The sequence below is a fragment of the Vulpes vulpes genome, chromosome 1 (genome assembly GCF_048418805.1).
Source record: "Vulpes vulpes isolate BD-2025 chromosome 1, VulVul3, whole genome shotgun sequence".
Taxonomy (NCBI): domain Eukaryota; kingdom Metazoa; phylum Chordata; class Mammalia; order Carnivora; family Canidae; genus Vulpes; species Vulpes vulpes.
In genome coordinates, this window is record NC_132780.1 from 140821608 (window position 1) to 140838754 (window position 17147).

General features: G+C 54.9%; 4 protein-coding genes across 5 annotated transcripts in view; 1 reads left to right on the forward strand and 3 right to left on the reverse strand.

The window, feature by feature from the left end:
- Positions 1 to 151: 151 nt before the first annotated feature.
- Positions 152 to 3404, reverse strand: LRRC73 (leucine rich repeat containing 73). Its single transcript, XM_025990975.2, has 6 exons — positions 2677 to 3404; positions 1909 to 2069; positions 1444 to 1566; positions 960 to 1060; positions 601 to 823; positions 152 to 483 (listed from the first exon to the last, which is right to left on the reverse strand). The coding sequence occupies exons 1-6, from the start codon at positions 2946 to 2948 to the stop codon at positions 413 to 415; spliced, it is 951 nt and encodes a 316-aa protein (XP_025846760.1). The 5' UTR covers positions 2949 to 3404; the 3' UTR covers positions 152 to 412.
- A 1483-nt stretch (positions 3405 to 4887) lies between these two features.
- YIPF3 (Yip1 domain family member 3) lies at positions 4888 to 9329 on the reverse strand. The gene is made up of 9 exons (XM_025990973.2): positions 9034 to 9329; positions 8215 to 8412; positions 7908 to 8014; positions 6613 to 6658; positions 6380 to 6472; positions 6091 to 6222; positions 5779 to 5892; positions 5463 to 5586; positions 4888 to 5368 (listed from the first exon to the last, which is right to left on the reverse strand). Exons 1-9 carry the CDS (start codon positions 9112 to 9114, stop codon positions 5220 to 5222), a joined length of 1044 nt encoding a protein of 347 aa, XP_025846758.1. The 5' UTR covers positions 9115 to 9329; the 3' UTR covers positions 4888 to 5219.
- Positions 9330 to 9357: 28 nt separating this feature from the next.
- On the forward strand, positions 9358 to 13262 carry POLR1C (RNA polymerase I and III subunit C). The gene is made up of 9 exons (XM_025990974.2): positions 9358 to 9494; positions 9619 to 9690; positions 11077 to 11184; positions 11406 to 11538; positions 11815 to 11934; positions 12023 to 12175; positions 12356 to 12505; positions 12623 to 12739; positions 12891 to 13262. Exons 1-9 carry the CDS (start codon positions 9426 to 9428, stop codon positions 13007 to 13009), a joined length of 1041 nt encoding a protein of 346 aa, XP_025846759.1. The 5' UTR covers positions 9358 to 9425; the 3' UTR covers positions 13010 to 13262.
- Positions 12597 to 17147, reverse strand: part of XPO5 (exportin 5) — a 50495-nt gene continuing 45944 nt past the window's right edge. For both annotated transcript variants that reach the window (XM_025990965.2, XM_025990964.2), the window contains 5 exons: positions 16988 to 17070; positions 16409 to 16516; positions 16131 to 16268; positions 15768 to 15932; positions 12597 to 15608 (listed from right to left, as the gene is read on the reverse strand). In XM_025990965.2, coding sequence (XP_025846750.1) covers positions 15471 to 15608; positions 15768 to 15932; positions 16131 to 16268; positions 16409 to 16516; positions 16988 to 17070 — 632 coding nt within the window. In that variant the 3' untranslated portion in view covers positions 12597 to 15470. The remainder of the gene's footprint in view (positions 15609 to 15767; positions 15933 to 16130; positions 16269 to 16408; positions 16517 to 16987; positions 17071 to 17147) is intronic.

Here is a 17147-nt window from a genome sequence, read left to right on the forward strand (position 1 = left end):
TTTGGAGCCCTGAGCTAGACCTATTCAAGACCTTTGGGGCCAGTGGAAGCTGCCTGGAGCTTGGGCTGTGAGGAGGCACTGCCCCCTAGTGTCTAACAGTTCCGATTCCTACCCTGCTGCCAGCCCCCAGTGAGCACAGCCACACGCCAGGTTGTAGAGGTCATAAAATCTCTTCCGAGCCAGCGGGTTGCAGCCAGAGCTGCTAACAAGTCCAGAGGCTTTGCCTTGGGTTCAAGTGCCCCCAAGGCTGTTGCTTAGCTTCCAGAGCTTCCCATTGCTGCCCGGAGCTACCAGAGCCCCAGGCACCACCCCCCCATTCCCATCCCAGGCCCCAGGGCCTGACCCTGATATCCGGGCAAAGTGCTGGGGACATAGACAAAATGTAATGATGTGTAGGAGCCCAAGTGGAGGGTCACATCTCGGTCTCAGCCAACAGACTGTCACCTAGTCCTGAAGTCATGAGCACCATCTGAGAGCTGGGATCTGTGGAGGGGCAGAGGGGCAGGGACACAGGTGAGAGGGGGCCTAGGTGTCCACACCCATCATCCCTGGTCCCACGCCTCTTCCAGACCCGGCTCCCATCAGCCCCGGGGCTCTTACCACTGGGGCACATCCAAGAGCCGCTGCTCCTCTGGTGGGCAGCAGGCTCCCGCCCCCTCTCTCGTTCCTGGGTGTCACCAGCCCCTCCCGCCACCTCTTCCTCCTCCTCTCCCTCCGACAGGAGGTCACAGATCTGCTGCTGCAGCTCTGGGCTAATGCTGTTCTCAGCCAACACCAGGCTCCGCAAAGCCGTGGGGTAGTTTTCTACCATGTCCAGCAGGGTCTGAGGCGGAAGAGGATGAACCGTTAGGGCAACTCCCCAGACCCCAACCTGCCCCCCCCCCCTGGTATGTCCATAGGCACACCGGCTCACCTGCACCCCCACCTCTAGCCCGTCCACAAATGTGAAGGCTTCTCACCTGAGCTGACTGGTTGGTAAGCCCCGTGCCCTCCAAGTCTAGGACCTCTAGGGTGCGGCTGGAGGCCACAGCTACAGCCAGCATCCCTGCCACGTGGTCACCTGGGGAGGCGGCACCCATGCACACGGTCACCCGCAGTCATGAGCAGGCCCGCTGACCCTCCCCACAGCCTCCCCTGTGCCCTAACAACCCTCGAACCCCACCCGCGAGCCAGCACATGCTGATACCTGGCAGGTGTTCAAAGGGGCCACCGTGAATGGTGAGTGAACGGGTGAAGCCAGCCAGGCCCAGGAGGGGTGACGGGTACTTTGATGTACCTTTTGGTCATTTGGTCCTCCAAACAAGTGGCTTCTCTACTGCCTCCCAGGTTCCCCCTCCTTCTTCCCTCCCCCAGTGAGGGGGGGGTACCATGCCAAACAATGGTCCCAAGTTCTTGGATGGGGCTGGGACGGTGAGACTCACAGGGGGCTTCCTTGAGCCTCACCCAGCGGGTTGTAGTCCAGATTGAGGACGCGGACCTGGGAGCTGTGGGCCACGGCAATCGCGAGGCGGCTCCAGCCCTTGGGGGTGATGCCAGGGTTGGCACTCAGCGTTAGCTCCTTCAAGCCTGGGCAGCAACGAAGCGAGAAGCCAGGATGGAGGTGGGGCCCTCTTCAAGCCCCTCCCCTGCCCTGGATCGCTGGGGAGTCCCTGGTAGCTGAGAGACACCCTGTCCCACCACAGAGCTTAGGGACCATTAGAGACCCCTGCCTTTCCTGCCCACCACAGCCTGGATGCGTAAGTCTCCATTCTGCTTAGCCCACAATCCTTCTCCTTCCTGAGAGGATTGAAAAACATTCTCATCCCCAGTCAGAGCCTTCAGCTCTGGGTACACAGGCCCCTGCCCTCCGCACCTAGCTTTTTCATCAAGGCCACTAGCCCGTACCCTCAGCGGGGCCCCCTTGCTCACCTGACTTGGCTCCATCTGGGGGCAGGAGGCCACAGATGAGGTTGATGGCTTCATCACCCAGCATGCAGTCCCCCAGGTCCAGAGCCACAAGGGCAGGGTGGAGGGCCAGGGCTGGGTTCAGCAAGGCCAGCCCCGCATCTGTCAGGGGGCTCCCATGCAGGCTGGCGGGCGAGACCAGAGAGCAGAGGTTACTGCGGTCACCAGCCTTATCTGTAGGGGATGGAGCCCCTTCCCTTATGTGAGCCCGAGGGTGAGCAGGGCCCTTGTCCCAGCACTTGGGAGAAGCCTTGGGAAGGGAGAAAGAAAATTCTAGATTCTAAAGGAATACAGGTAGAAGAGTCTGGTTTCTTTTCTGGGGCAGGGATTAGGATCCAGGACAGAGCTAATGCTGGACTGAGACTCTTCAGCGGGCAGAATGTAGGGGCAGGGGTCTAGGCCCCAGGAGAGTTCCTTCTTGAGACCCGCGGACCGGTCCCCAAGTAGTCAGTGCCAGCGATTAGGTGGCGAGGTACAGGTGCCCTGCCAGGAGGGGGGTGGGCATCCCATCTCATTGGGGGTGGGGCTGCAGGTGCAAAGTCGGGAGGTGAGGGATGCGCTCGGAGGGTGTCGTGGACGGGCTCGGGGAGAGGGATGAGGCGGTGGCCAGGGAGGGGGAAGGCAGGCTGGTGCGGAGACAGCTACAGGAAGGCGCGTGGAGGAACAGGCAGTGCAGGGGGCGTGTGAGGAGGGGCGGGCGCCCGGGGCCCCCTGGCGAAGGAGCGCACTCACAAGAGGGACTGGATGGAGCGGTTGGTCCGCAGCGCCTCCGCCAGCTGCTTGATGCGGCTGGGACTGGACACGACGCCCAGGTTAAGGTTGAGCTGCGCCAGGGACGTGGCCCCGGCCAGGGCCCGGCAGATGCGGCCGAAGTCGCGGTCGCAGAGGCGGCAGCCGCGCAGCGAGAGCAGGCGCACGGCGTTGTCGCGCAGGCCGCGGCAGATGTCCCGCACCTCGGCGCCTGACAGCGGCTCCCCCGAAATCTGGATGGAGCTGGGCAGCATGGTACCCAGGGCCGGGCCTCCGGGGCCGGGGCGCGGGCCGCGGCCGAGGCTGGCGGGGCCGGGGGCGGGGCCGGGGCCTGGGCTGGGGGCGCGGGCGGAGCGGGGGCAGAGGCGGGGGCAGAGGCGCGGGCGGCGGCGGGGGCGGCGGCGGCGGCGGCGGCGGCGGCGGCGAAGGCGGGGAGCGGCGGGGGCCGGGCCGGAGGCGGCGGGCGTTGCGGCGGCGCGGAGGTCGCGGGCCGGGCTGAGACCGCGAGGCGCGGGGGCCGGGGCGGACCGTGCCGTCCGTGTCTGGGCGACGGGCCGAGGCGCGCGGGCCGGGGGCCGGGCGGGCGCTGCTTCGTGCTTGTCCTCGTTTCTCGCGGTCGCGGCGGCGGCTGCGTGGCCTCGGCTCAGGACGCGCGGGACGGGTCTAGGCTCGAGGGCCGCATCTGCTCCCTCCCCTCCTCCAGCCCGGCTCCCCTACAGCCCCGCAGGGAGAGCCCGAGGCGGGCGGGCGGCAGCTCCGGCTCCGGCTCCGGCTCCGGCTCCGGCTCCGGCTCGGGCTCCTGCGCCTGAGCGGGCGGCGGGTTCCCATGGCAACGGCCGCGTCACCGCCGCTCGCCCCGCCCCCTGCCCGGCCTAGGCCACGCGGCCGGGCTCCGCGCCCCCCCGGGTCTGGGAGCGGCGGGGCTGGGCGTGGGCTGAGGCCGGGACGAGCAGGGGCGTGGCGGGGAGGATGGAGGCGCGTCACGCGGCGATGGCCTGCGAGCGTGTCCCCAGCTGCTTCTGCCCCTCCGCCTCGGGGCCGGACCCTCGGTGTCTTCGCCTGCAGCCCCTCGTGCACGCCCGGCCGCCCTGCTTGGAGGGCCCGCCCCCGAGACGACAGGCGGGAGTGCGGCGGGGACACCCAGCCCGGGAGGACCCCCCCGCGCGCCCCTCGCCAAGATGGCGGCCCCGCAGCGGAGGCCCCCGGGCCCGGGGCGGCGGGGGTCGGGGCTGCGGTTCCTCCGACAGGTGAGCTGCACGGAGGTGCAGGGTGCAGGCGGCGGATGTCCCGAGGCACCGGGTAGCCCAATTTTAAAGGGGGTGCTAGGTTCAGCCACCTGCCTCGGTGGCTGGCAGCTGGGTTAGGTGGGCCGGAACTTTCGGGAAGGGTCCGCCGCATGGTGCGGGTAGTGCTGTTTGCACTTTGTCCACTGGTGATGGTGTGGGGTCCTCACATAACATCGGGTCACACAGGGCAAATGGAGGGCACGTCTTCCTTAGGCCCGTTGCTAGGAGGAAGAGATGCCCACCCATTTACTAGGGTAACCATTAAAAAAAAAAATGTAAGCCTAGTGAAGGGAAGACAAAAATTCTATTTCATCAACCACCTGACTTAAACTCCTCAAGCGGAACAGGTTAGATGCACACAGGGATGGATGGTGCTATGCTTGGGGTGGTGGCGGTTTTGAAGTGTGAACAGCACTCTTCAAGGAGGACAGAGAAAACTCCTAGTGATGGCTTTGTTCCTCTGGCCCCAGTATTACCAGGACACAGCCAGGTTTAACTTCAAAGGTGTCCTCTGTCAGGAAAGTTATCCCTATGCAACACCCCAGGGGCACGAGGGCCTTGTAATGACACAGGGTTGAATCTGGAAGTTTTTAAGCGGTTGTCATTTGTCATTGTTTCATTGGTGTCCCAAGAGTGAAGACGAGCCCGCTCAAGCTGGGTGCTCTCCTCCATCAGACTTATGGTTCCTGTGCTTGAGGCCTCCCTGCTGCTCCGAGGGTGTCCCCTGCCCTCAGGGGCAGGTTCCATATTCAGTCACTGCTTTCAGTGGTAGTCTGGGCTGTCCCACCTTCATCCTGACTGGATGAGGGTATCAAGAAGAGAACATGTGACATTATCGCCAGTGAGAGAACAGGAAAGTGTGCAGGAGGTAGGGTGGCAGGGAGGACCACTAGAATGGCAGCTGCAGTTCCAAACTTCAATCAGTATTTTAATTACCAAGTCTATATTTAGCAAGACAAGGGGAGAGATAAAGAGGAAGGAAGGAGTAGGTGGAGAGAGGGCCTCAGAGGAGCTGAGCCACTTTCTGCACTGGCTGCAGAGCCCTGCAGTCCCGGCCAGGCCTTCCTGGCCTTGTGCCCTTCAGAAGGCCCACAGGCGTCAAGGAGTTGGCTTAAGTGGCTACAGCTCTGAGGCAGCTGCAGACCCCATCAAAGAGACACACGTCATCAGTACTGTTCTTTAATCTTCCTCTGCTCCGCAGATGGGGGGATGGGGGCCAGCCAAGGGGCTCAGGTGGGGTCAGTGTGATTGCAGGGTCACCGCGACAGCCTTGGCTGTGGCGTTGAGTACGGTGGCAGAGAGCCTAGCAGCAGGGAGTGCAGCGGGGATGTCTCTGGGGACCCTCTGCATGGGCGGGATGTTGGGGCCCTCCAACGTGTCCAGGATCCCTGAAAGGAGGACAGAAGGTGAGCAAGAGTTGGCTGGGCCCTGCCCAGGGAGGCTGTTCCCTTCCCCCGAAGCCCAGGCCCTCCTGTCACTCACCCTCCACCACCTTGTGGTAGGCAAAATGCAGATACAGCAGGAAGAGCATGTGCAGGGCAGCCAGGGTACCACAGAGAAGCAGCCGCTGAGTGGGGCCCACAGTCCTGGACACCAGCACTGCCACCTAGGGCCACAGGGGTACAGCTCAGAGGACCTAGATGCAGTGTGGAGAAGACAGTCCTACCCACAGGAGAATCACCTTTGGGCTCTTCCCACCCATTCAGAGCCCTTCGTGGGGTTTAGCCCAAGCTCCGGCCTGTCTTCCCGAACTCTCTGGGAGGTCAGCCCACCCCTGGCAGCCTTTTGCCCAGCTTACCATGCGGAGGGTTGAAAGCCCACCCACCAGCAACCAGAAGAGGTAGAAGAGGGCATGGAGGTGGATATTATAGGTGATGAACAGGACAATGCAGTGCCCAAAGAGGCCGTAGCCCTAGGAAACAAAACGACGGAGAGGAAAATCGCTCAGGCTGGGCTGACCTTTGATCTCTCACAAGGACCCTGAGAAACAAATGATCTGCTGGCCAGCTCATCCCATTCCAGCCCCTGCGGCCCCAAGACAGAGGCAGACTGAGGCCTAGCTATTCTTTTTAAAGACTACCCTTGCCCACCACCATGCTGGACTCCTTACCAGCAGTGCCAGCATCTGGAGCATGGTGATCTGGGCGTTGCACAGGTAGGCGAGGAAGTAAATGAAGGACGAGACACCCAGCCAGTAGCCGAAGCAGGTGCCAATGGCTGTGCCCATCAGGGTGCCCTCCCGCTGTGGGGTGAAGGCTCTGCTTAGTCCTGGGAGGCCTCTAGTCTCAGCCTCACCCAGGGCTTTCCTCAGGGGCTGCTTCTACCTCACTCCACCAACCTCTCCTTGGGTAGCTTTCGACTTAGGTCAGCCACCCCCCAAAGTCCTTTGTCCTGCTTACGATAATGGTGTCAGATGTCTTCATCCCATGGAGGAGGATGGCAACCAGCGTGAAGACCAGCATGAGAGGTCCATAGAGTTCACCTGCAATTTTCTGTCAACAAAGCAACTCACTCAGGCTGGAGGGTTCAATGGCTCTTCTTCTTTGTGTCTTCCTGGGATTTGCCTGGTGGCCCCACCCTCTGCCCTCATGCCTCCCCCAGCTCCTCCAAACATGCTACCTTGGGTATTCACCTGGGGGAAGCTGACCATCTTGACAGGGATCATGGACTCCAGGAGCCTGGGAGAGGAGAGGAGAGATGAGAGCCAAGGCAGCACTAGGCTATGAGGTTCTGGAGGGTCTGAATCTTATTCATCTCTAACTCCAGAGAACATGCTAGGTGGTAAAGGAGAAGAGAGTAAAGACAGACAAGGAATGAGAAAACAATTTCCTTGTCGCTAAAAATGCGTCCAGGAAGGACAGGCTTCTGATACCCTGCTGACACACAGCAGCAACATGGAGACCTTGGAGAGTGCACCTGGGCCTTGAGAGAGGGCTTGACAATTTACCTATTTGACCTGCTCCCCTTTAAAAGGCCAACCTCAGCAGAGAATGCCCAGAATTCAGGGCTGTGATGGTGAAGCCCTGGAAAGTTTAAAAGGAAAGTTTTACTGAAGGCAGTATGTCTCCGGTCTCTTTCTGCTTACCATTCCTCAGAGCACCACTGAGCATTTTCTTGAAAAACATCTTTGATGTGGGATGAAAACTCACTTCTCCCTACTTTCAAGAATTAAGTGGCCAGTTCCTAATAATACATTGAATTTTGGTTGGATCCTATTTCTTTTGGGAAACCTGCCCTGTTCCACCCTCTAGCCTCCTCTGGGTCAGGTGTCCTTCCTGTGTGTCCCAACATAGTGAATGAGTGGTGTATTGTAATTGCACTTGAGGGCAAGGTTCCGATCTTATCTTCACCCTCTGTCTTCAGTGAGACAAAACCATTACAGTGCCCAGCACAGAGCAAATGCTCAAGGATAGCTGCTAAGTGGTACTGGGTGTCTGATGGGCACTGCTTAAGTTAAAGGACAAAGAACCAAGCCAAAATTAGATCCACTTCTTGAAAAGTCATTCAACAACTATGTACCGATATTCTGGCTCAGAGACTGTTCCGGTGCTGGGAATAAAAAAAAATTAAAATAAGACAGAGCTTGTTTTTGAGGCGGTCTCTGGGGAGCCAGCCCCAGGAATAAAACAGCATAGCACTGCTGAGGTCTTATCTGTTAAAGGAAAGCACAGAGTTCTCTAGGATCACCAGCAGAGGACAAAATGGGGATGGGGTTGAGGAATAGGGAAGAGGAGGCAACATTTGAGCTGGCTGTTGAGAGAAGAATAGTTTGCTGGATGAAGAAGAGGAGGAAGGCAATGTGTTATCACTATGTCCTGTTCTGTGACTGGTAAGAGGTATGGTGTAGCTGGAGTACAGGTGCAGTGATGAGGGCTGGGTATCTGGTTGTAGTTTGGATGAAGGACTAGATACGAGAAGGATCCTCACCTGCTTCGCACCTGGGCTGGCTCCACATCGAAATAAGGTCTCAGGATGTCGATGTTGGCATACAAGCTGAAGGCCCTGGAGGCTTGTCTCTTCCCTGCCTGCCACATCTGCAGTAAGGAAGACGGAGTGGAGTGGGTAGGTACTGTGAGAGATTCTTGGCCATAGTCCCTGTCGCTCACTTTCTATTGGCCTTCTACACAGTTCTAATGGGTTAGGCAACATGGGGGTGAACTTTAACATCAACTCCAGCACTTGGGGGCCTTCCTAAGTATACTTTTCCACCTGCTAGGGATCCAATCCTGCTTACCTGATCTGCCACTTGCCGGCTCAGCTGTCCCTTAAAGCCCTTCATGCCCAGGAACTCCCCATCCTCTTCTTCAGCAGCAGCTGCATCAGCATCTACTTCTTCTTCACGCAGGCGCTGATGCAGTTCACCCATATCCTCAAAGCTGGAGCCTGAGGTATCATCCATGTTCTCCATGTCAATCACAGCTGAGCCCCCACCCTGTGAAGATAATGGCTTCTAGAGTGCAGGCCCTTTCTGTTCCATGCGCGGGTCCTCCTCCGTTCCTCCCAGAATTTGGGACTTTGTTCTTCCACTGCTGGGGATATGGCTTGGAATCACCATAGATCATACCACTCTCTTCCCCTCATCTGCTCTCAGAATCCTTGGTTGTCTGGCTCTCTTTCCTAGCCTGGGAGACCTACCCCCTGTCTTGCATATATGTCTTTCTTCTACCTTCCCTATCAAATCCTCAGAGAGCTGCAAAAGTGCCCGTTTTGTCTTTTCCAATCCCCAAACAAGGCTGTGCACACAGCATGGTTTTAGCCAGCGCCGGTGAATACCGCCCACTCCCTCGCCATGCCTGGCCCCGATCGACCAACAAACTTGTCTCGAAAGCAAGAGCAGGCAGGCCCAGAGGCACGAGGCCCTCTGGCTGGAGCACCAGTCTGGACCTTTCAGGTCAGCACCAGTCCCACTACCTTCCGTGTACACCAAGAGCCAAAGGAGAGGACAGTGTTGCAAATGGAGCAGACTTCCAAGCTCCCAGGGAGAGTCCCCGCGACGCTTCAGGACGGCTGCCAGCTCTGTGGCTGCTGGCAGCCGGAGCCTTGGGGCGATTACCTGGATGTTTTCTTCGAACCCTCCCCATTCCGGGCCGGCCCCGCTTCGGGCGCCGCCAGCCGGCGCCGCCGTAGTTGCCATGTCCCTCGAGGGCTCCCGTCGCTGAAGCCCGCGCTAGTCCCGCGCGCGGAGGAGGAGTGGGAGAGACGTGGGCCTGAGGGAGGGAGAGGTCTAGGGGCGAAAAAGAGCGGTGGGTTCAGCCGGAACGCAAAAAGGAGAAACCCGGATGTTTGGCCCAAACCGACTTCCGGAAGCTGGGGACGTGGACGGAGGCTGCACAGAATCTCGCGATATTTAACCTCCCGAGAGGCGGTGCGTTGCCATGGAGACGAAGGAGGGCGACTGGGACACACGCGCCAGTTTGCTGCCCTAGTCACGTGGAGGGGTAGAAGATGGCGGCCGCCCAGGCGGTGCAAGAAATGCGGACCCGCGTGGTTCTAGGGGAGTTCGGGGTTCGCAATGTAAGCCTGTGGCCTTGAACTCGGCAAGAGAAATGAGAGTGGAACAGGAGGGATGAGTTGGGATCGGAGTTGGGGCGGGTTTGTCCTACCTGCCCCTTCGCAGACTCGTCTCTCTTTGGTCTAGGTTCATACCACCGACTTTCCCGGTAACTATTCCGGCTATGATGATGCCTGGGACCAAGACCGCTTCGAGAAGGTAGGTGGGGCTGGAGAGGGTATTGGGAACGGATCCTGTGATCTGAGCGGCCTGTGCTTTGGAAACTGCCCGTGGGATTTGCTGCGTTCATTGAGCAATATGCTAGGCCCTCCGTGTACATGGTCTGTGCCCTGTTCGTCGAACAAGATGTTTAATCTTTTTGAAGAGCACGCATAAATGACTCCAGTATGATGTAAAGGCGGTAGGTAGCGATAAGAAAGGACAGTCGTGACTAGGGTGACCCCTGAGTGGCACTTAATCTGGAACGGAAAGCGGGGCAGCGGTATGGAAGATTTCCTTCCTGCAGGAGATGACATCTGAATTGAGCCCTGAACGATGAGTAAAATCTGAGAAAGGGTAAGGGTGAAGGTCGGGGGACGAAGACTAGAAGCTAAATTATAAAGGCTTTGTGAACTGTGTTCCAAGAACGTCCAGTTTATTATTGCTAGAATGTAAAGTCGGGCAGCATGAGTGCTACGCAAGATTGAAGTGCATCTTAGACACTGTAAGTGATAGGGGAAGTTTTGAAGAGCTCTGAGCCAGATGTGATCTGATTTGCATCCTTAACTGTTGGGAAAGATCATAGAGGGTAGTCAGATTTGTGACAGAATTGCATAGAGGAGCTGAGGTTGAAGGTATGAACTAAAATGATAATCAGGAAACTAGAGCAAAAAGGAGACATGGTAAATTTGGTGCCTGTTGATGTGGGCTGTGAGGAGGGAGTATAAAATAGCTTGAGGAACTGCTTCAATGGATGGTGGTGCCATTTACTGATGAAAAATAGGTCTAGGGGAAGGGGAGTGATGCTGCATTGTTTCCTGAATGTGAGGTCTAGCAGGCTAGTAAAATGTGTGTTTGAAAGGAGATGAGAAGTGAGAATTTGGGAGTTTTCTGTATATATAGTTGTTAAACCCATGAGCGTGATTGAGGTCACTTTGGAGAGAGATAAAAATCCAGAAAATAGTGACTTTATGGAGTGGGTAGGAGATAGTGAATTTAGAAGGATTCATCGGAGGAGAAAGAACCAGAAGATTGGTGCTCAGAAACCAAGGCAGAGTTGGAAAATGGAGGGATTCTATCAATGCCCAATGGAGGAGTCTAGTAAGAAAGGACAGAGTAGCATGGTTTGGAAGCCTGTTCTATAGTAGAATGGTCTCTGTGGGTGGTCTGGTTGGAGGATTTAAATGAATAGAGGGTAAAAATGGGAACTTTTCAAGAAGCTAATGAAGAATTGGGGGAGAAGGGAACAGCTATGAGGTACATCTGGCCAAAGGGAGGTTCTTGGGTGAGTGAGAACATTGTTGCTGGGGCTGGGGGATATCCAGAGGGACGGTATTGATTCCACAGAGGCCAAGGCTTCATTTAGTGCATTTTCTGTCCCTGTAGAATTTCCGTGTGGACGTAGTGCACATGGATGAAAACTCATTGGAGTTCGACATGGTGGGAATTGATGCAGCCATTGCCAATGCTTTTCGACGCATTTTATTAGCTGAGGTATTTATTGGTGGGCATGGTGGCAGGGACGGAGTTGGGTGGAAACTGAGCCATCACCTTACTTGGAGAATTCTTAGGTTGCTCCTTTCATTTTCCTGAGCATTCCTCCTGAACTTTTCATCAGGCGTTTTTCTGGGAATAGGGCCCCCTGTGTCAGGAAGTAGGAGTAAATAGGGAGTCTGTAGGGTCTCTGTAGGTGAATGATTTTATTTTTTGGGCAGGTGCCAACCATGGCTGTGGAAAAGGTCCTGGTGTACAACAACACATCCATTGTCCAGGATGAGATCCTTGCTCATCGCTTGGGGCTTATTCCCATTCATGCTGATCCTCGTCTTTTTGAGTATCGGAACCAAGGTCAGCGCTTGAGAAAACGAAATTGTGGCAAAATGGGAACAGCTGTCTCCTAAAGTAGATTCTAGAGGATCTACTGCCTATGTTCAAATCCTGGCTTGATTACTGTGACCATGAGCAAATCACTAATGTTTTGGTACATCAGTTCTGATCTGTGTGAACACTTGCCCTGGTCTTCTGAAATTGGAAATTTGTCCAAGGAGTAAATGAGAAGTGTAGATTAATGCACTCAAATACTCAGTCGTTCTTTAAGAGCTGCCACTTTCATCCTTTGTTCAGGGGATGATGAAGGCACAGAGATAGATACTCTGCAGTTTCGGCTTCAAGTCAGGTGCACACGGAACCCCCATGCTGCTAAAGATTCCTCTGACCCCAATGAACTCTATGTGAACCACAAAGGTGAGTGGTGGTATGGTGAGTAGGAAGGCCCACCTCTTGATGGGTGCTAGTTTTAAGGACTGAGGTTTTCCTGATGTGCTTTCTCCAGTGTACTCCAGGCACATGACATGGGTGCCCCTGGGGAATCAGGCTGACCTCTTCCCAGAGGGCACGATCAGACCTGTGCATGATGATATCCTCATTGCTCAGCTGAGGCCTGGCCAGGAGATAGACCTACTCATGCACTGTGTCAAGGGCATTGGTAAGAAACCTGTGGGTTGCCCAGGGCAGGAGGGTAGTTTGAGGACAGTGGGGCACAGGGTGTGACTAAGGGGCTGAGGTGAGATGTCCTAACAGGCAGAAAGCCAGTGGGCCTCTGCCATTAGGGGCTTTTTGAACGTCAAGAAGGGTTTCCCCACAGTCTCTGATATCTACCCTCCAGGAAAAGATCATGCCAAGTTTTCACCTGTGGCAACAGCCAGTTACAGGCTCCTGCCAGACATCACCCTGCTTGAGCCCGTGGAAGGGGATGCAGCGGAGGAGCTGAGCCGATGCTTCTCACCTGGTGTCATTGAGGTGCAGGAAGTCCAAGGTAGGACATTTGGGATGCCATGTGTTCAGGTCAGGAGTTAAAGTATGTTTTCTGCGAAGGGAGCAGAAATAAAAAGCTTCGGGCTCAGTTATTTAGAACAGGGTTTGTTTTCATTAGGTAAAAAGGTGGCCAGAGTGGCCAATCCCCGGCTAGATACCTTCAGCAGGGAAGTGTTCCGGAAGGAGAAGCTGAAGAAGGTCGTCCGCCTTGCGCGGGTTCGAGACCATTACATCTGTGAGTATCTGGTCAGGCAGAGGGTGGGGTGGGGCAGGTCAGGTCAGTTCTGTGGCACTGCAGTTTCCTTGCAGAGTCCAGGTGTGGATTCTATAGCACTGTAGCTGGTATACAGCTCCTACCTGGGCTAATGTGTGTCTCTGCCTCCCAGTCTCCGTCGAGTCAACAGGGGTGTTACCACCAGATGTGCTAGTGAGTGAAGCCATCAAGGTGCTGATGGGGAAGTGCCGACGGTTCTTGGATGAACTGGATGCAGTTCAGATGGACTGAGGTTTGCACCGGACTTACTGGCATGGCTGGCCTCGGATGCTCCTGAGCCAAGCTGAAGATCTTGGGTCCTGACCTGACCTGACAGACCTGCTAGAGTCTGGTGTGACTGGAGATCCTGGGTTTTCTGGGACAGTTCCAGTCTTTTCAGTCAGTATGTTTTGCTAAATGTGCCACAAAATGTGACCTCATGCCTTTGTAAGGCCTTAATGTAAATAAATTCACATCCAAATAAAGATCCTCTTATCAGAGACTACTACCTGAGTTTTAGCCCTCAAATATGGAGCCTCACCTCAGAAGAGGCTTGGCATTATTTAGCCCTTAGGAACATTGGGTTCTGGGGATACTGCAGGTTAGGGCCAAGTCCCTCTGAAGCCTTGAGGTGTGCCAAATTGAGGTGGTTCCTGGGGGGTGGGGGGGACAGACACTCAGCTAGACCAGAAAAAGTATGTGCCACTTAACCTATTATCAGAGGAAGTTTTTGAGGAAAAAGCATGGTTCACAGCTGTCCAGTCACACTGGGTGGGTGCCTGGCTGACTCAGAGCATGTGACTTGATTTTAGGATTGTAAATTCAAGCCTCACATTGGGTGATATAGAGATTACTTAAAAATAAAATCTTAAAAAAATGTCACACAAGGAACAGCAGGACTGTTCCCTTTGGACAGTCCCTTGGAATCTGGTCCAACGGCCACAGAGAACACTTGGGAGAAGATATGGGCTACTGGTCTAGGTCTGTCAGGGATAGCAATCTCTTTCTGGTTGTCATACTGTTTGAGAAAGCTTGATATAGCAGGTCCATCAGTCACAGTCCTTTGTGTCCAGTCCCCTCAGCAGGATGCTCAGGAGCAGTGACACCAGATGTCACTGGTTTGAAAAAGGCAGATGGGGCCCTTTCTGTATGAAACTTGAGATCTTTACTGACATGCAGATGTGCTTTAGAGTTAATGTTTCTACAAAAAGGTTCTATAAACAATAGAAAACTTCTAGCATGAAGTCACAGGATGTTAAAAATATTACAGCACAATAAATACAACTATGCCCTCCACAGCCCCAACCACAGACAGGGGTAGGCAGCCATCAAGTCTGGAGGGAAGCCTACTCTGACATGGCTTTCACAGCTGACAGGAAGCAGCCCAAAGCACCACTCAGTAAGCAGGCATGGGGCAAATCTGTGCTATAGAAACAGCTACACAGGACCCCAAAGTCCTATTTCCCAACCAGGTTCGCTTCTCCCACCCTGCCCGGGTGCCACCAGCTCATAGCCGCAGCTTGAGCCCAGGCTATTCCACTCAGTCCTTTCTGAAACCCTCATGTCAGTGGACTACACCAATGACAGGCCTCTCTGTAAAGAACACAGACACACACTGTATGCAATAAGCCGGTCTACAGTCAGCAGTGACCTGAAGGCTAGGGTCCTGCATTCATGTCCCCTCTGCTTACAGGGCCATTCAGTGACCTTTAGAACAGAGTGGAGCCTCACAATACAGGTTGTGATAGGAAGGCATACTTTTTTCTTTTGGAAATGGTCCATGAGAGAAGTGATCAGGGACCTGAAAGACCATGAGATTTTTGAAGGCACCTGGACCCAACTAGTCCGAGAAGAGACCAGTGGCTTTGCTAGCTGCTTGTTACAGACATAGCTTAGCTGGCCTGCATTATCCTCAGATGCCAGTGGCATCACATGACACTAGATAGGGTACTGTGGCTCTTATGCCTGAGTGGACCCTGGGGGCTGGGGAAACCACGCTGAGGGATTGCGCATGGAATATGTGTGACCTCTAAGGGGATGTCAGAAAGCACTCCAGATCCTGGCCCAGCCCTGGTCCCTGATGGGACTATACTTGACACTGTGCCCAGAGCTTGGCAGCAGCCTGTACCATAAATCCCATCAGGTAACCAGATTCTTGCTCAGAGAGGGAACTGGCTAAATTCAGTTCAGCACTCAGCACCTGACCCAGACATGCCCCGGGGTACAGGGAAGGTCTTCTCCCAGTCTAGCAGTAAGGGGGCTCAGTAGGACTTGCAGCAGCCCAGGAGCAACTCTGGAGCAAGCAGTGAGGACCGAGCCCTTATGTAAGCCCAGCTGGTTGCAGTGTTGGGTGTTAGCACCCCTAGTTACCACTCTACACAGGTGTATGGCTACATGGGTGTGGGAGGGCTTGGGGAGTAGGGCCAGTCTGCTCTAGCTTTTCTTTCTTGGAAAGTTGAAACTCCAAGTAGAATGGGAGATACCTGGAAGATCTAGACGGAATGGTGTGAGCACGAACTCCCTTTCTTGATACCTTAGATTTCGTTACCTCTGCCCTGCACCGGGGCCCCTCTCTCCAGCTCCAGACCTGGATCTCTCTCCAGGCTGACAGTGGTACAAAGTGAGGTGGCAGTGGAGAGGGGCCTAGAGATTAGCTACGAAGGGGAAGAAGAGATGACAATAAAGGCCGAGGAAGAATGCCCAAAAGTTTGATTCAGGGTTCAAAGATGGTGGCCAGGCCGCCCTCCTCGTTGTCCAGCACCTCTGTCTCCAGCATTGGCTTAGTTTTTTTGAAAAGCGAGGGAAGATTCTTAATATGAACTTCTTTTCGGAACTGTTCTCCCAAGGGTTTCTGTGGAAGACAAATGAGAAGAATTGATGCTGGGCCCTGAGTAGTGGATTGTCTGAAAGACCACAACTACAGCTGGTCTCTGGTCTGCCAGGACACATGGTCTAAGACCACAGGGTGGGTCAAGCTGGCTGGGAGCACAAGGGAAGGTATGTGACCTACCCCGATGCAGCCAGCAATGAGGCGTTTGAATTGGTCCTTCCGGCGCTTGTCAGCCACTTTCTGTAGAGTGGGGTTCAACAGCTTGCAATCAAACTGGTCTAGAGAGTCCTTCTGTATGTCAGGGATCTGCTCCATCACAGCTCTTATCTCCAGGTACCTAGGACGCTATGGAGTGGAGATATATAAAACCACTCACTGGTGCAGGCTGGGGCCTGCCACCTTTCCCATCTCCCACCACACTCATCTCTTCAGGCCACACTAGCAACCTGGCAGCTTCCTACTTTCATTATGGCCCAACTGCCTGGGAGCAGGCCCCTGGGGATGAAGCTGCAGCCAACCCTGCCTCCATGCTGTCTGACTCACCAGTGCCTCGTATATCTGGAAGGCCAGGTGGACCAAGGAAGCCATGCAGCCATCGTGTTGCCCGTGCGTCTGTAAGCCCTTCAGCACACTGGTGAAAAGCCACGTAACAGCATCTGCGAGCAGTGTCCCTGACAGCACCTGGGGACACAGCTGTGCTCAGGGCCAAAGGGGTACCCTCTGAAAGCCCCAGCAACCTGATTCTTCCAACTGATTCAGTCAGTCCTCATGAACCCAGGCTTACATAAGGGGTGAGGAGAAGAAGGGGTGAATAACCATACTTGTTTGAGCAGAGGCCAGCAGAGCTGGGTGGTCGTCCTCTGGCAAGACAGAGTATCCTTCCAGGCAAGGGAATTGAAGGCTGTAATTAATAGCGCCGTACAAACATCCTAGTGGGAAAGGATGAAGGATTACAATGAGAAAATGAACACAATTTTCTTTGTAGGCCTATGCATGAGGGGATAGTGTTTTCATAGATAAATAGCAACATGATAAAAAAGCTACTAAAGACAAGCTTATTTCTTCTCTCTGTACATCAGGCAGTCAAAAAGAAGAAAAAACAATCCACACAGAAGAGAAAACCTATGTGTAAGGAGACCAAGCTTAGGCCTGGGGGGCTGGGGTGGTGCTGAATACCACAATGTGCCCGTATGTTTTTCTGAAAGCCTTTGCCCAGGCTGGCATGGAAGACACCTTGACCTTTCCCACTCTTTTCTGGGGGCTTTAGGAACCAGGAAGTTTTAACCCATATAAAGCAGCATTATCCCAAAGAATTCTATGACAGTATCAGAGATTCAGAAAAGTGGATGCTGGCGCCATACCAGGAAAGCAGAAAAACCTCAGCTGCCCCTTCCACCCACCTCATGCTTCATTAGACATTTGCCCAGGTCTGTGAGCTCCGCCATGGTTGAGGGGGTTACCTCTGTGGCCATCATCTCGTCATCTGAAAGCAGAGAGCAGAATGTTAAGCTCCATCCTGTCAGAACAGAGAAGAGTATCCTATTCTGATGGCAGCCCACT

Excerpts from the sequence above, each read along its gene's own strand:
- LRRC73 (XM_025990975.2), bottom strand. The coding sequence starts at position 2,948 with ATGCTGCCCAGCTCCATCCAGATTTCGGGGGAGCCGCTGTCAGGCGCC. Across the intron at positions 1,061-1,443 it reads TCTGGACTACAACCCGCTGG|GTGACCACGTGGCAGGGATG; the intron begins GTGAGGCTCAAG and ends CCGCCTCCCCAG. Across the intron at positions 484-600 it reads CTCTTGGATGTGCCCCAGTG|ATCCCAGCTCTCAGATGGTG; the intron begins GTAAGAGCCCCG and ends GCCCCTCCACAG.
- YIPF3 (XM_025990973.2), bottom strand. The coding sequence starts at position 9,114 with ATGGCAACTACGGCGGCGCCGGCTGGCGGCGCCCGAAGCGGGGCCGGC. Across the intron at positions 8,413-9,033 it reads GGTTCGAAGAAAACATCCAG|GGTGGGGGCTCAGCTGTGAT; the intron begins GTAATCGCCCCA and ends TTATCTTCACAG. Across the intron at positions 5,893-6,090 it reads TCCAGATGCTGGCACTGCTG|GGCTACGGCCTCTTTGGGCA; the intron begins GTAAGGAGTCCA and ends TTTGTTTCCTAG.
- POLR1C (XM_025990974.2), top strand. The coding sequence starts at position 9,426 with ATGGCGGCCGCCCAGGCGGTGCAAGAAATGCGGACCCGCGTGGTTCTA. Across the intron at positions 11,539-11,814 it reads TTTTGAGTATCGGAACCAAG|GGGATGATGAAGGCACAGAG; the intron begins GTCAGCGCTTGA and ends TCCTTTGTTCAG. Across the intron at positions 12,506-12,622 it reads TGAGGTGCAGGAAGTCCAAG|GTAAAAAGGTGGCCAGAGTG; the intron begins GTAGGACATTTG and ends TGTTTTCATTAG.